The following is a 17,529-nucleotide window of genomic DNA, read 5'->3' on the forward strand; positions in this document are numbered from 1 at the left end:
CTTTTCAACCTTTTTTTTTTTTTTTTTTTTCGAATATTTTGTTTTTATTTTCAATTTTCTCAAAAGTATACAATGCACAAACACACACAATTCTCCCATTCCCCCTCCCCACACCCCACATACAAACCCACATACAAACAAAACATAAACATAGTACAAATAGATGAAGAAGAAACTTAAATATTTACCTACATTAATTTGTATCATTTCTCTGCAAAATTTAATCCAAAATCAAATTTATATTATATAATATAAATTATTGAATAACAATTGAATATGTTGGCAAACTTACATTACTTTGTCTATCTACAGGCAATTATTGCGACCATAGGTCGCTATTTACTATGAAAACCTGTGGATCATGTCTGTCTGTCCGTCCATCTGTCCCTCCGTCACATGTCACGCTGAGGCGTGATCTGATGTCTTGATGTCAGACGTCAGTCATCTCCATATTTGGGAAAATATGGCCACATTTTGGGCACATTTTGTCCAACTTAAACAGGTCTGTACATTTTTTTTGGTCAAAGTTGATCCCAAGCCAAAGCGCTCGCCCTGCAGTCTGCCGTCACCCAGGCGGATGCGTGCACACACCCATGTGCATCGCCTCTCACGCTTAGGGTGTCTTACTAGTTTATTATATAAGTTCCACTAATTTATTCAAATATGCAAATCATCTAATTAAATATGCACAATACAAAAATGTCTCAGGCATAAACGTATTCAACTGAGAAAAATAATAAATGATAATATAAAAATAAGGATTTTGTATGGTGTTAGGTTTGTTTACAGTGTTAATTTACTCATTATACTGTGTACTCTATCTGTATGTATGTATGTAGGCTATGTATGTAGGATACGTACTATGTATTGTATACAGTAAAACATCTATGTATTGTATTGAAAAATGAAGTAGTGAGGAAGCATCATGTCAGATTCTTTGAAGGTAAGCTCAGGCTGATCTGATGCAAATTTTAGAGAATTGCTGCCCTCTGTTGGTTAGCTGAAATACACACACTTGTTGCTTATCTAATATCTACAATACATACTTTATACAGCGGTTAAATTAGTCTAACTAACATAAGGTTTAGAAGCATGCAGTATGAAACATTGTCATCTACTGTGTTGTAGAAATTTAAAATGAAACCTCTGGGGAAACAAAGGTATGAGACATTGCCCCCTCGCATGTGTACTCTCATTATGGTTTGTAGCTATTATGGTGTATGCTTCTAGGTTAACAGCCACTTGCATCCACATAACATTGCCCTTGCATTCAGACTGTAAATCATACAGTATGCAGGACATACTTTATTAGCCCATTTGTCTAACTACTAACTACTAGGCCATTGAGGAGTGCCTGGGGACTGTGTCCAGTGTCTTTGCCTTGGGCTGGCACAGGCAGGAGTATGCCCATAACTCATATTTAATATATGGGGTGGTCTGTTTTAAACTTTCAGAAATATGTAAATTTAGTTTTATATGGAAGTCAATGCAACTCGGGTTAGTCTGAAATCCACATTGGAGCCAAGCTGTTTCTAAGTGGATCGCACCAAATTCAGGGCCCTGGGTACAAGGATTCACTGCGGGCCCCCGCACGATTATTTTGTGCTTTAACTATTGCAAAATAGCAGATATACAAGCTCACAGCGCGCTGGGAGCTTGTAGATCTGCTATAAAAAAATAAAAATAAAAAGTTTCTATGTCTGTGGTGCTCAAACTTTTTCATGTGAAGGACCCCCAAAAATGATAGGCTATGTATTTGGCCACAGACCCCCATCTCAATAAGCACAATTGAGTTACAAATGTTCACTTAAAAATACACATTTTCACGATTTTGCAGTGCAATGCAGTGCAAATGGCCACAGCAATAGGTCTGTAAAATAATTAAGTCCCCTCCACCTTGGGCCCTAGTAACCCAACCCAGTCCCACTTTTCCCCCTAAAAAGCCCCTGTGTGGATCCACTGATCCAGATATCTACAATTAATATGTCGGTGTACTTGTAGCCTATACTGGAGGCTAGCAGTCTATAAGAGTGCTCACAAACCCCTGCACCATTCAGTGCCAAACTTCATATAGGCTAATACAATGCCAGTAAGCCTGTTTAGTACCTCAATGCATTTTGTTCAGCATTTGTTTTATATTTTCATGCAATTATGAAACTTCAATTTAATGTAATGGAATTAAAAAGGGGCAGATTGGGCTGCAATCATACCTCATGGATGATAAGCTGGCCACATTAAGTCCAAGATCCACGTTGGGGTCATCCACGTTGGAGTTCCTTTTGGAAAGGCAAGAATTGTAGAGTAGCCAGTAGCCTGTTATGACACAATCAGGAGGATACCATGTCAGATTTCCACACTCTTCATGGCTAGGCCTATCGCAGAGTCACTGCCAACAATAACCATATCTGCACTGCCACTGAAGGCCTTGAATCAGTAGGCCTACCTATGATCAGTACCCATTCCAGCCCCCACCCCTCCATTTCCTCGTTTCTCCACACTGACCAAAGTCAGAGAAGACAGCACTGTGCCACTAGCATGGGACTTTATAGCTTACCTAACATATTGGATCAAAGCAGGGTTGTTTCTATACTACTGTATATGCATTGTTGGGACACAGTTTCTAGATTACTGCTTCATCGAAATACTCCCCAAGGTGGTGTAGTCTAGTAAGAACACAGTGCCTATGCACTCATGTATTTATTTTTTGCTATTTATCACCATCCACAAGGGGGCAACAGAAACTGCAAAATGCTAATTTAATTTATAAGTGTCTTTTAGGTAAATCATTCACATTAATGGAATATGTAATGCAAGCACGGCTGTTTAATTTTGGAGAACTTTGAAATTCTACACAGACTATAAACCTAACACTGTCATTTACCAACATAATGCTGGAGAGTTGATTGATTGATTCGTTTTTATGGAGAAACGTTCCCATTGTGGTCGAGCTGGTCTGTTTTCTGTGCTAATGTTTGGTGTTCGTTCGGTTAATTATTTGGGGAAACTCTTTTATTGATAAGAGAAAGGCTCGAGGTCTAATATTGATACATTAATGTAAATGCGGCAATAATCTCTTGAGTAGAAGTAGCCTACCATTCTTCAAGCCAAGTAGTCCAAGCCAATAAAAAGTAGACCTATCACGGTGTCATGATGATGATTATGATGATTATATTTTATAAGCCCCCATGACAAGCCTATATGGGCGGAGTCTACAGAACAGTCAGTGGGGAACTGGCCATAGGATAGATCCCATTGCCCGAATCGACGGATGTGCTGTGATTGGCTATAGGTTGTCAGGCAACCTCTGGTTTCACACTCATTACTGCAAAATGAGTAGTTAATTGCATAATGCACAAATGTAGGACCTCGTATAACACTATCAGATTGTCAGTATGGCTTGTGCAAACATCTATGTGGAAATGTTGTGTTTTTATAGAATATTATATTGATTTTATAGAAGGACTCCCAAAAGTAAAACCCCCCAGTTGATCCATATTAGCCTAGTAGCCTACAAATTACTCCTTCAGGCAGAACACATATTTAGGAATATCTGGCAACAGCTGACATAGAGGTCTACATAGTACTATTGATATATTTGAGGAAATATAATATTGATACAATCACACATAGAACAATTCATACCATGAACAATATAATGAAGAACATACTGTAGTATCTCCAAATAATGATACACTTTTCATGATGTGACAGTGCTAGCAAAAGGGAGCAGCCTCCAAGAACAGCATGTGTGTGTGTGTGTGTGTGTGTGTGTGTGTGTGTGTGTGTGTGTGTGTGTGTGCACACGTGCGTGCGTTTGTGCGTGTGTACATGTGCCAACAAACATAGACTACTACACCAAAAATTGTGCAGTGATTTTGCCACCTACAACATACCCTACCAGTCAAAGGTTTAACACAGCTTCTCACACACATGCATTGAATGAGAGCTGTGTCCAAAATTTTAACTGGTAATCATCAGGTATTATGATTATACTTGGAGAAAGATTTGTTTCAAAAAGCTGTACAGAAAGTGTTCATTAAGTATACCTGGATTTCAGGTGGGTGGTGATCCAGCTGAAGTTAGCCACACCCACAGATGTTGCTGGATGGAGAAAAGGGGAGGGGATGGTTTTATGATGTCATTATATCGGTGTATTTCAATTGAGCCTTTTGACTCAGAGGCTTTAAGCTTTCATGAAGTAACCAAAAATACACAGGGAAGACATATTTGCATTATAATTTATAACCACATCTGGGGGTCTATTAGAGTAATGTTAACTCCATAGACACATACAAAACAGAATAAATACAAAGCTATGGCACCACCAGCAGTGTGACATATGCCTTGACTTGTGTTGACTACTCCCCTCAGTAGTGCATGTGCGTGACTGTACCCTAATAATAGATACCTATAGTTCCTCCCGCGAGGGAAATTCAGCCCAACCCAGCTGATTTGCTGCCCACAAGGAGCGCGTGAGCAATTAGGGGTTAAGAGTCTTGCTCAGGGACACACATCAACATTGCTACCCTGGCCTGGAATCCAACCTGTGACAACTAGGGGCTCTGGTTCCCCAGGCGGGCTCCCTAACCAACCTAATCAGCCATAACCATAATACCATACTGTACATACACACACCCAAAGCCTCTGTCATGCCAGATTGTTTCATCTGTCAGTTTGCATCTTATTTGTGTCGTGACAACTACTCTCGATATTACTATTCATGGCACGCAGGTGAATGTATAGGCTGCCGGTGCTGTTTGAAATAAAGAGTTGAAGAGGAAAACCTGCAATCATCTTTCACGTGATAATGATATTGAGACGTTACACAGACCAATCACTGTGAACAACACAGTTCAGCTGACACAACACTGACGCTGCTACACCAATCACAGCTCAGCAACATAAATGTATTTTAGGCAGGGCTTGATAGACATGAAGATTTGGACAGATCAATACATCACACAAATGGTGTGGAAGTATAGCTGTACAAATATACTTGACAGCAGGAAGGAAAGTAGAACAAAGGACAGCATGGAATGCTGACACGGAAATCGGCTGAATAAAAACAGAAAGGAGAGACAGAAAACTGGGTGCAGTCCATTGGGATTGATCCCACAAGGGAAATTCACTTGTCATGGCAGTACTGTGAAACACAGGACAGATACAGAAGAAAGATAATACAATACAACTAAAATATTAATATTAATATTATTACCAGTAAGACTCCCTAATCGGGAGATAATGCATGTATAGGGGCATGTGAGAAATCAGGGGCGGAGGTTGTGGTTTGCCAGCCAAGGATTGTGTGTGCAAAGTTTGGCATGGATAGGAGCAACGGTGCCAGAGATAAGAGTATGGCCAAAAGTGTGACGTGACGTGATGTGATGTGATGTGATGTGATGTGATGTGATGTGACGTGACGTGACGTGACGTGACGTGACGTGGCATGACGTGACGTGACAGACAGACGGAGGACTGACTGACAGAGGGACAGACAGACAGACAGACAGACAACATCATACCCCTAACTCAGGTGACCCAACCGGGGTGATCAAGTCCCGACTTTACGTCCAGTAGCTACCCACGATCAGTCCCATTATGGAAAGGCAGGGCCACACACTCTGCTGCTCCAGAACTGAGTATACTCACCAGTCCACTCCTGCTCTCACCGTGGGTTTGTTGGGCCTCTTCCTCACGGTAGACACAGGCTGGGGGTGCCATACTGCTTCCGGTTGCCGTCTACATTCCGGCTGTCACCCGTCTCTCCGATGGCCACCAGACTATTCCTGGTTGTCACATAGGCTATTCTATTCCTGAGTCACTATAAATAGAATAACTAGAATGAAGAAAAAAAACATTGCCTTAATTGTCATAGGGGTTTCCTACAGTAGTATATGTCTAGCCTGGCTCCAGCCAATAGACCCGCCCACTCTCTGAGTGAACTGCATCAGCGTAGAGTTTGAAATCAGGCTAGTATATGTCTGTCTGTCTGTATTTCTGTCTGCCTCTCTCTCTGTCTGCCTCTCTCTCTCTCTCTGTGTGTGTGTGTGTGTGTGTGTGTGTGTGTGTGTGTGTGTGTGTGTGTGTGTGTGTGTATGGCGCGTGTGTGTGTGTGTGTGTGTGTGTGTGTGTGTGTGTGTGTGTGTGTGTGTGTGTGTGTGTTTTGCATAAATATGGACAATATGCAGCTACGGTGCAAATTCGTTTCATTTTACAAAAAAAATGATAACCAGTTGAGTCAAGTCAGATATGCCCTGACTCAGAGCCCTAGAATGGAGAGTTGCGTCACTCCCGTTCACTTCATGGGGCCAGGTCTTCTACGCACACATCTATTGGCGTATAGTGACAAACGGCGAACCGGAAGTTTACAAAATGCATTGAAGTCTATGAGGTGTAAAGTGACAATGAACCACGTGACCAGCGCTGTTTCTGACCCCGCGGACCGCGGTGACACCACTCTCTGATTATACTGCTCTGCCCTGACTGACACTTGTGAGTCATAATTATGGCAACAGTTCTGAGAACCACACACCTGTGCAGGTATAATTATCAAGTTATGCTGTCAAATTCAATCACCAGCGGTTGCCTGACAGCCGGCTAACCAATCACACTCCGGTGGTCCTTTCCGCCTATGGGATACTGAGTGTCTTTTGACACCCGACGCGACCCTGTGCGTTGCGTTCAGCGGCAAGCTAGGCGAGCGGAGTCAGCGGACAGCAGCCAGGGAAGAGAGAGAGAGAGGGAGAGAGAGAGAGAGAGGGACAACCCGAGAGCAACACCATGACAGCAGCCAACAACACGTACGACGTGATAGTGGTCGGGGGAGGAATATCAGGTAGGTACCATTTGCAAAACACCTTAATATAGGCTATATCCTAATTATATCATGTAAGTCCCAAAGGTCTATTCTCCCAGAAGAAGCCAACACAAAACTTAAATAAGGGGCAGTTGTCGTAACATTTAAATGCTTCACAGAGGAGCTGAGACAAATTATTTAAATGAATATATTGGTATTGTGAGGATTTATACTGGCCTGGCTGGGGCAAAACCATGCAGTGCTGCTGCTAGCAGTCTGATTCTCTTTATATAAGAAACGGTGACAACTGTTGCCCCGGCACCCACGATATTTGTAACATTGTTGCGCGCAAATGATACACATACGCTTTGTGTATCATTTGCGCGCAACAATGTTACTAACAGGCAGAGTTAATTGGCATGAAATGGAAGGAGGTTTATTATTGTTATCTCCCAGGAGACCTGTGCCTGCCTTATTCCCCACGCTGTGCCATGTAGGCTACTGTACTACTGTACTTTATCTGTGTTTGCGTCGCACGTCCCTTCCGATTACTAACGAGTGTCAGTGTAACATCTTGACTGGTCAAGTGATCATTTTATGCACCTGTCGGTGACTGATGTTGACTTCATAAAACAGCTATTATTTCAAAGTAGTAGGCCTACTTCAAACTCTTAATGCCAGCTAGACAGTCAGAGGAGGGTGGTGGCCAGTTCGAGTGAAAATTGTGGAACAGGTCAAATATTGTTCTACTGTCCCTATATATGATGTATATACTAGATATAAATGTGATGGCTGCAATGTCTTCCAATAGGCCTATGTCAGAAAATAGTGTGTGGATTCGTTTTTCATTTATTGATAAAATACTTCTTACCTTTCATGGCCATATTGTCCTTCAGTCACATACATATAGACAGAAAAACAGATGACCCTTTGACTGCTACTGGTTGCTAGGGAACATCAACGGTGAAAGCATAGCCTATACTATAATGTGGGTTAAATCGCTTCCTGGGCAGAGGGAAGCACAGAATTCCTGGAAAGGGAGAAGTAAACCACTCAGATAAGAGGAAAACTTGTCTGACCTGACCTCTGTACCCAAGAAGACTGTTTATGTTGTATTTTTCAGAGTTGAGAATGTCTTGTTATCGAATTCTCACAGCACTTCTTCCCTCAGACAAGACCCCACATTCCATTTAGTAATCTCAGTTATAGTCTTGCATTGAAAGATGATCAGAGATCTCTGTCTACCAATCATCGCAAAAATGTAAAACCTTTAATGCCTATATCTGACTGGATCAGATTTGGAATTTGGTTGGTATAGCTATTATTTGATTAATCAACTTATATTTATTATTTACGTAATGTTTGCTAATTATACAGTAAGATCACAGATTGAATATCAAAGTGATGATCCAAATCCTTCGGACAACCCAAAATCCAAATCTGATCCACTTGGATAGGGATTGAAAGTTTGAGTCAAAATGCAAGGTTCTTGCTAGCCTGGAACGGTTCTGCAAGCCAATTTCTATTTTTACTCTGTAACTGTTTCCATCTAATTTTAACAACACAAGTTGGGACATTATCCTCAGTCTCTAGTTGAGGAAAGCATTTTTAGAGACTGGAGTACTGACTACTATAAAGAACATATAGTGTACATTTTGGAAAGAACACACAATTATACATATCAAATATAAGAGGAGAATATGCAAATCCCTTGGCAAGTGATGGGGTTAAGAGTACATGAAATAAGACAAAAAGGTTGACAAAGAGCCACTAGATTCTTTGTCCACTGACTGAACTAATGTAGGCAAACACCTTTCCTGTGGCTCTGGTGCCTTAGAGCAATGCAAAGATTATGATGAAGTTGCAGATGAAGTTGAGATGAAAGCGAGACGTAGGTAGTCATGTGCACTGTACGCAGTTTTTAAACTGTACACTGTTACACTGTATGGTTTTTGTTGTTTTTGGGTTGTCTTGGGTGACTTGTTGTGGGTTGATGTTTTTGTGTGTAATAAGGCTGAGAGTGCTCCTGGCACAAGCATTTCATTGTATGTCTACCTGTATGGATATGCATGTGACTAATAAACCTGAACCTGAACCTGAACCAGTCTGGTGAGAAAGAAGAAAAGTCACTGTAGCCTGTAGCCTTATAGCCTGACCCTGTAATATAAATATAATATTCCCGTTTCCACATAGACAATTTGGCTACCAGTATGACGCTTTCAATACATGAAGGGACGGGTGTTCAGGCGAAAGGTGTATAATCTAGGTGCCTCCCAGGGTGGTTAGTTGACTGGTTGAACTCCTGGGACACAGCTCTAAGACAAGACTCTTCCATTGACCCTCTGGCTGTCTGCCTGTCACACACCCAGTCAGTAAAAATAGGTCAGTGCCAACTTGAATTTCAGTCAGATGGCCAAACACATGATGTTATCCTATAAATGTTAACTCTATAAGTCCTGATAACACGTATCAGCCCCCTGCCTCCTTGTCCCCGCCCCGCCCCACACTGTCCTATGTCCTGCCACTATCACTTTTTACTCGCATTAGTATTTTGTAATTACACCCATCTGACATCCAAACAGGTGACCTTTAATGGGTGACAATGAGGTCCACATATTACATTTACCGTTATACAACCAATTTACAGATGAAAAACGGTGGCAGGGATGAGAGGGGGTCTCTCTCTCTCTCACTTTCTTTTCTCCAGAGAGATGTTGCTCTATCCTTGTTTGCTAATGTAATTGTCAACTCAGCCAGTCACCAGCTTCTGGAAGGGCTGCCATGGCCTTAAGGGCGAGCCACCACTTTCCCAGAACACTAAACACTTCTGACAGCCTGTTGCCAAACACCGGCAGGGAAAAAGGAGGGATGCTGCAGAAGGAGGAGGGGGTGGAGGAAAAAGGGAGAAGAGTGCAAAATATGATATAATAAGAAGTGGAACGGCAGTGGAGGAGAAACCATGTCCTCCTGTTCTGTCTCAATAACTGTGACAGTGGAAACTCTTCAGAAATATCTTGGTGTATGAGTTGGGGAGCTAAGAATAGAGAAGTGAGGGAGGGAAATAAAAGTGGTTGGAGTGATATTGAGTGAGTCGGCAGAGACTGGAAAAAGAAGGGAAGAGATTGTAAGAATAATAACACAATAACACAAGTATAGGGAGGTTACACTTCCAGCGCTTGACTTGTAGGAAGGTCTACCCATATAAACACGTGTGTACTGTATGGTGTGTGTGTGTGTGTGTGTGTGTGTGTGTGTGTGTGTGTGTGTGTGTGTGTGTGTGTGTGTGTGTGTAACGTGGTTATGTTTAATCAAATTTGTACGGAGCATTAGACAAGATTTGCGAGCCCTTCTTTTGAAACTAAACACACACTCAGAAACACACCTTTACTGGTGGAAAAGCATTCTACATGGCAAATCCTGAGTGTTAATTTAACTCTTAACACCCAGAATTGTACAGCGTACAGATTGTGCAACACAGTTTACATCAATCTACCGTAGCAGCAGGAGATGATTGAGGCTACTTGGCTGCACTCGCTGGGCCACAGGTCCATAAACCCAGCTGGATTCCTCTTCTCCAAAGACCTTTACCCAGTTGAAATCTGTATTAAAGTTAAATGACTATGTAATTGCAACATGCTCAATAGAAACTGCAGGTTGGCACGGCTGAATGCATTTTCCAACACGTCGTCTTTGCCAAAAGCTGTGTTTCCGCTAGCAGAGGGAAAGTGAGGCCAGATTTTTGGACCAGCACGGTGTTGCCCACTCTTGTGTACTAAAGCATGTGTGTAGAGTGGGAATAGACAGTAATAGATCACATGCACTGGGTAATATAACATTTGGAAATAATCATTTATACTTTGTTGTACGATGGTGTCCCACGGCAAAAAATTTGCTGATGAACAAGCTCACAATGTGCCGTATTGTGTTGTGAGCTTGTAGGTCTATTTTTCAGAAATCCATGAAAATGTTCGCCTATTATGACATGCCCAAAACAGAGACGCCAGGTTTAAAGGGGAAGACCACCCATTTTCAATATTGAACTATGTCATTAATATACCTTAGAGGAGTTATGTGGAAATAGAAAAAAAGTTCCCCACCTTCTGTGTTGCCTAGAACTGGAGGATTGATTTTGGGGTTTGTATTGTAAAGTACAATTGTGTGATGTCATCAAGTTGTACTTTACAATACAAACCCCCAAATCAATCCTCCAGTTCTAGGCAACACAGAAGTGGGGGAACTTTTTTTCTATATCCACACAACTCATCAAAAGGTATATTAATGACATAGTTCAATATTGAAAATGGGTGGTCTTCCCCTTTAAGGTTTTCTTAAAACTGTGTGTGTAGATTGCGTTCGTCTGGGTCTCTGGGATAAGGCTTCTCAGGGTGTGTTTATGCGCATACGGTGTGACACCGCCGTAGTGCCGTAGTGTTGTGTATAGGGCTGTCACGATTATGACATTTTACATGACGATTACATTTCTCTCAAATAATTGCGATTAACTATTTAATTGTGTTTTTGTCATTGACAATTACATTTCCGTTTGGCTTTTAGGCTTTGAATTACACATGGTAGATATGACACATAAGCTACATATACAAAGAAAGTACTGACATATTTGACAACTTTATACTTAAAAAAGAACATTGATAGTGGAAATAGCCGATCTACAAGCTCACAACGCGTCGCATTGCGACGCGTTGTGAGCTTGTAGATCGGCTATTTCCACTATTTTTGACATGGAAACGATTATGATGATCATGAAAAATAATCACGGTTATGTCAAATAATCACGATTAGATGATTATGTAATAATTGTGACAGCCCTAGTTGTGTACGTTCCTGTTCTTCAAAACACTAGTACTTAGAAGCCTTGAAAGAAGCTCTGATCAAAACACTCCTGCAGGCATGCACACACACACACACACACACACACACACACACACACACACACACACACACACACACACACACACACACACACACACACACTTGCTGTTCCTAATTACATATAATCTAACATCACCTACAGTAGATCTGGTTGAATGTTTTCGGTCATTGAGTTGAACTATTAATGCTTCAACATTTTGACCTGCAATGGAGTCTCGTGTGCAGAGAAGGTGAACTCAGCCTCATTGGGGATTTTCTGGCTGCCAGGCAGGGATCCTGAAATAGAGCTTTCTCTGTCTAACTGTTTAAACAATGCCATAATACATATACTCATTAGATGTGTTTGTTTGAGTTTTCGGCATGCATGCATATGTGTGTCTATGTCTAGATGTTGAGCAGGTTGTGCAGGTTAAATGGAGCTGTGAGAAATGTCAGATTATATTCAGCTGTCATAAGACTAACAATGCAAATATTGGTTTGTTTCAGAAAGGCACAGGTACCTGATAAATGTGTGCACAACTGGCATCATAAAAGGCTTCATTGCTGTCCATGTGGGAAGTGTTTTGATTTGACACAGGTGTTAGGTGATAACCATTGGCTCTGTTTACTTTCTACTCCCTGCCAGCTAGCCTGTCCATCAAAAGTACATTGTCTTCACATTCATTTAAACGTAGATCCTGTGTGCTCAGCAAGCATTGTACCATTGTAATGTTGGCATGTCCCAGATGTTGGTGCACACTCTGCACACAACTATTTGATTTGGTTTGATTTCATTTGTTTTGATCACGGAGGAACAGAGAAATATTTGCATCGATCCAGCACGATGCCAAGTCAATAAAACGGCACATTCATTTTTATAAAACTATTTCCTCGAGATCCTGGAAATGGCCTCCTGAAAAGGCTCTTTTACTCTCCGTGTCTCCCTGTCTCTCTCGTCGTCTCCCTGTCTTTTTGTTACGCTGAATTGCAAGCCAACATGTAATCGTTTTTCAGCTGCGCTGTTTTGATTGTTGCCTCTAAGCAGCCAATCAGTGTCTCCATCCTGACAACATGAGGTTGGGTAAATGTGATTGCAGTGGCCCTTGTAAATGTCTCACCCTCTGGATCAATACACAGCCTTTTAGGGCACTGATTTCTTTTTCAGTCGTTCGATGTTTCTTGTGTCCCTGTCATGTGTGTGTCCTGCAATGGTAAGAACTCTTCTCATGCACAAGACCCTAATGCTTGTCCCTTTCCTTCCCTCTCCCCTCTGTCTGTGGACTCACTGCACATATGCGTTTTTGTGATGTTAAAGTTTGGGTAAGGGTAAGGCATAATTTTGTCAAACTGCACCATGGCACCTATAGGATGCTCATACTGTTAAGTGTACATGTCATGGTACCAGAGCAATCTAGGCTGAATGTCAATGATAGATTTTGTAATAGACCGTTTGTCAGCCTTCTGATTGGTCCCTGAGACTCCCTGACTGGCCAACCAGAAAAAATCATTCACTTTTTGCTATCGGGGGTGGAGTTGTGCAGTGAGAGAATGTTGCTTCAGGCTTTCAACAACGGTCCGCTCTGCGCGGCACGGAGAGCGTGCAGTACGGCGGCGCGAGGTGATAGCGATTTCGCTCATTATAATGAATAAGCTTCAACAAACTAGTTCACATGGACCTTATCAATGTAACTAAGAGTTTTGATTGGGTACATATATTTTAAATGGGCAGAATTACGAAAGCCAGCCTATTATGTGAGGAGAACTATAGGCTGGCTGTCATTTTCCTACCCAAAATGCACTGCGCTTTCTCTTTCTATTTTTCTCCTCTGTCTGATCCAGAGGATTAAACTAATTAAAACATATATTTTCGGGGGAAAACTACTGTTTTGCTATGTAACTACTGTACTTTTTTCTTCCCTTTTTATTAATATCACGTAGATGTGTGTGTTTTTTTGTACTTTATATAGCTGTAATGAGGCTATGAACAATCTTTTTTCCCCATCCACTTCCACTATAAAATAATCTGCAATGGTGATTCTGTCCCACTGGGATTAAACAAATTAAAACATATATTTTCGGGGGAAAACCCCCTGTTTTGCAATGTAACTACTGTACCTTTGTCTTCCCTTTTTATTAATATCACCTAGATGTTTTTCCTTTGGTACTTTAAATTGCAATAATGAGGCAATGAAAATACCCTCTCCCCCCATTCACTGCCACTATAAAAACAATCTGCCCAGGGTCATTTGTACCACCATAGAAACAGGGCAGAATGGGGCGGGATTTGCAAATGAGAGAATTGTATCATCTGATTTGAGGCCCCATGAGGGGCAGAAACTGTCAACTGATCACCTCCTGGTGGTTAGATGGTGGGGGAAATGCAAATGTGTGAATGTCACAAGTTTATTTTTTCCCCCAGAAGTGCTGGTGTAGCAGTCGTGATTTGTGGGTGTTGTTTGAACGAGATTGAAGAACGGATGTAAACTGTTTTATTTATTGGTTAAACTCTCCCTCATAGGCGTTGTTAGACAATTGCCATAACTCTAAGAAGAAATTGTATATATATATTGTTTTTATTTTTAATATTGAAAATAGGTAGTGAATTCCAGATCAATGATAATTATTGTTGGTTTGACTGAGATGAACTGGTTATGCCAAATGTCACTCTAGGCACAGGCTCTATAGTCTGACTCTTCCACACTGAATGAATGGAAACCAGAAAACAAAAAGCACATTCTGTCTCCTGAGTTCTGATGCACACAAACATGCATACATTATGTACATCAGGCACACATACTTACAAATTGGTCCCTGCCAAGTGGCTGCATCTTAGCAATTACTGTTGTCACGGAAACAACACCACTGTTGTGATTGTCCCTCATGTCTGTATCGTCTTAGCCTACCTAGTTCCAGACCCTGAATCGCTAGCCACACCCCTTTAATTTTTTTGTTTCGGCGATTCAGGTCTAGAATCGCTCTCAATGAGGAGGCCTGCCTCGGTTGAAAATCCAAACGGGCGAATCAGCGTCGTGAATCAGCGTCTTGTGATCAGCGTGGGTGGGGGTTTCCCAGAACTCATGTGTGTTTCCAAGTACACCAGCGCCGCCGCCGTACCGTACCGCACATGGTGTCGCGGTAAAATGCGGTAAATTGCGGTAAAATGTAGGGATGGTCCGATCAGGTTTTTTGGAACCGATCACCGAGCACCGATCACAAAATTTTGATCACCCGATACCGATCAATCACCGATCCGATCAAGTTATTATTTATATATTATTTATATTTTCTAAATGTTAATGTTTTAACTTAAATTCATTCATTCACTCATGAATTCATTTATATATTTGCGTTATAGTTATTTACCAGCATTACTATGTATTTATTATCATAGCAGTAACTAATTATTCCTTCAGCACTGTAGAAATCAACACCCCAAAATGGCCTCAAGTGGGCATCCAAGAACTGACAAGAGCTGATGGTTGAGTTCAGTCATATTAAAGTCATGTTTATTAACAGACTGAAAAATAGAAAAGCACTGTATAATACGGCTTTGATCGGATGCACCGATCCGATCGGATCGGTAAATTTACCTTTTGATCTAAACCACCGATTATCGCCGATCACGCTTTGATCAGCCCGATCCGATCCATTGCCGATTGATCGGTAACATCTCTAGTAAAATGCGATCGTATCGATCTCGCTATGAAACACCAGTAGCAGGCATGTTATGTTGTGTTTGATTACTAGTTCGTAGTGCTCCTATTCTGACTGTTTCTTTGGTTAGCAAGTAGCACTAGCAAGCAACAGGTTAGCCACTAGCCAGCCAGGCACACATAACAACACTATGTCATGTGTTGGTCGGTGAACCAATCGCTGAACAGTGCCTCATTTTGGCAACGCCCATCCCTGCAAACGCCGTGGGCGGAACTGACTTCAGACTGAATAATGAAGTGAAACGAAATGTCAATTCAGGCTGAGTGTCAGCCTAGTATCGTCTTGTAATGAATGCAACACACCAAAGGGCACAGGATGTAAAGATTTTGTGTGTGTGTGTGTGTGTGTGTGTGTGTGTGTGTGTGTGTGTGTGTGTGCGTGTGCGTGTGCGTGTGTGCGTGCGCGCGCGCGCACATGTGCGTGCATGTGAGACTGAGAGTGTAAATACAGATGCAGATGGGGAAATCAGTATTCTTTTCCCCTATTTTCAAATATCACGGAGAGACAACAATTAAGTCAACCGAGAGAGAGAGAAGCAGCGATGGGGAGCGTGGGGGTGCGTTTAGGGGGGTATCAGGAGAGACATAAAGGAGAGAGAGGAGAACAGATGGGATGGTGAGAACAGGTGATTTCAATGAATTTGGATGGATGGTTGTTGTTAATGGGCTGTGGAAAAGGACATGGAGAAGGAGTGAGGAGAGAGGACGAGACATCCACATTTGTCCAGAATAGGTCTTTCACCAACATGCACAGTTGCAACAAGAGGATGGTTGACCTTTTCCTCACACTGTCGTAATGCCTTCAGGGGAGTTCTCCACAGCTGGCTAAGCGGAGGAACGACCACCTAGTATGGGAGGAACAAAAGACACTGGTGTTTAAAAAATCAAACCCAGTTTGAAGTGGAGAGGTGCATTTCAGAGCTTAAAATGTCAGCCCGAGCCCGACAGGACCCGACGGGTTGGCACGGGCTCAATTTGTCACGTATATGCCGGGCTTTGGGTTGGGTCGGGATTTTTTTATCCGGTAGGCAAGCGCAGCGCGGTATGATGTCTCTGTGACTGTGTAAGCTGTGCGCTCATAACTCTATCGCTGCGTTGCGCCGCTGTTGCGCAACTTGACACAGTTGAGCGTGTGAGTGCTCCCGTGTGACTGTGTGTGTGTGGTGGTGGCTTGCTGTGGCGTGTGCATGCATGCACTGCCTGAGCAGAGTGGAGGAGATCGTTGAAACCATTCACAGACACTTTTGTATATCCTTTTTTTTTATGTTTTTTATCCCACGTTGTTTGCAACCTATTTTTCTCACCCGGTGACTACCTAACCTGTAGTCCTGGTTTCCGCTCTCCCCCTGCCGCGCCAGGGGACATTGGGGAGCACCCGGCTGGCTAGGGGGAGGTAGTATAGAAACCAGGACTACTGCATGTTTTTGTGTGAGGGCCTATGCCCAAGGAGACACGGGGAGAACATGCAAACTCACCACTGAAAGGCCATATCGCCAACCCCACCTAGGGTGTGGGTGCTGATGACGCGGGTGGAGGAACACGCCCCCAGCGACCACAGCTTCCCCCGGCGGGAATCGAACCCAGGACCTTCTGGCTGTGAGGCGAAGTGCTAACCACTGCACCACCGTGCCCCCCCCTTTGTATATCCTAATAATATTATAGACATAGTGTGAATTTTGTAGCTATAACAGCCTGTACGCAGCTGTGTTCTCCAGCGAGGCTCCGATGTTTATTTGTTCCATAATTAGGACGGTGCTTGCTACAAAGATATAAGACTTCATATCGCCCATCCGCGTAGATAATTTCCAGAAATATGCTCCATATACGGTAAATGACGTTCCAACCTTCATCTTCCAGGTGGCTTTTGTTGGCGTTTCACCTCGCTAAAAAACTCGATTTAACTACAGCCAACTGGCTGCACCGCGGGACTCATTGAATATGCGAACAGACGATAGTAATATGGAGCATAGCCTAGCATAGCCTAATTACAATGCATGTCTCATTAAAAACAATATATATGTTATAGTTGAAGGGTAAATACACAGTATATGTAGGCTGGGAACATGACACATTTTGCTTGAATTCATGCGTTGTCAACTTGTCGTGTAAATACAGAAAAACTAACCAACAACGTGGTGTAAACGCAAAGTT

General features: G+C 42.3%; 1 protein-coding gene across 1 annotated transcript in view; it reads left to right on the forward strand.

Moving 5' to 3' along the window:
* Positions 1–6,704: 6,704 nt before the first annotated feature.
* Positions 6,705–17,529, forward strand: part of mao (monoamine oxidase) — a 40,820-nt gene continuing 29,995 nt past the window's right edge. The window contains exon 1 of the mRNA XM_080752993.1: positions 6,705–6,835. Within this exon, the coding sequence (XP_080609119.1) occupies positions 6,781–6,835 (55 nt within the window). The 5' untranslated portion in view covers positions 6,705–6,780. The remainder of the gene's footprint in view (positions 6,836–17,529) is intronic.

The sequence above is a fragment of the Nannobrachium achirus genome, assembly GCF_963921795.1.
Source record: "Nannobrachium achirus genome assembly, chromosome: 22".
In the NCBI taxonomy this organism is placed as follows: Eukaryota; Metazoa; Chordata; class Actinopteri; order Myctophiformes; family Myctophidae; genus Nannobrachium; species Nannobrachium achirus.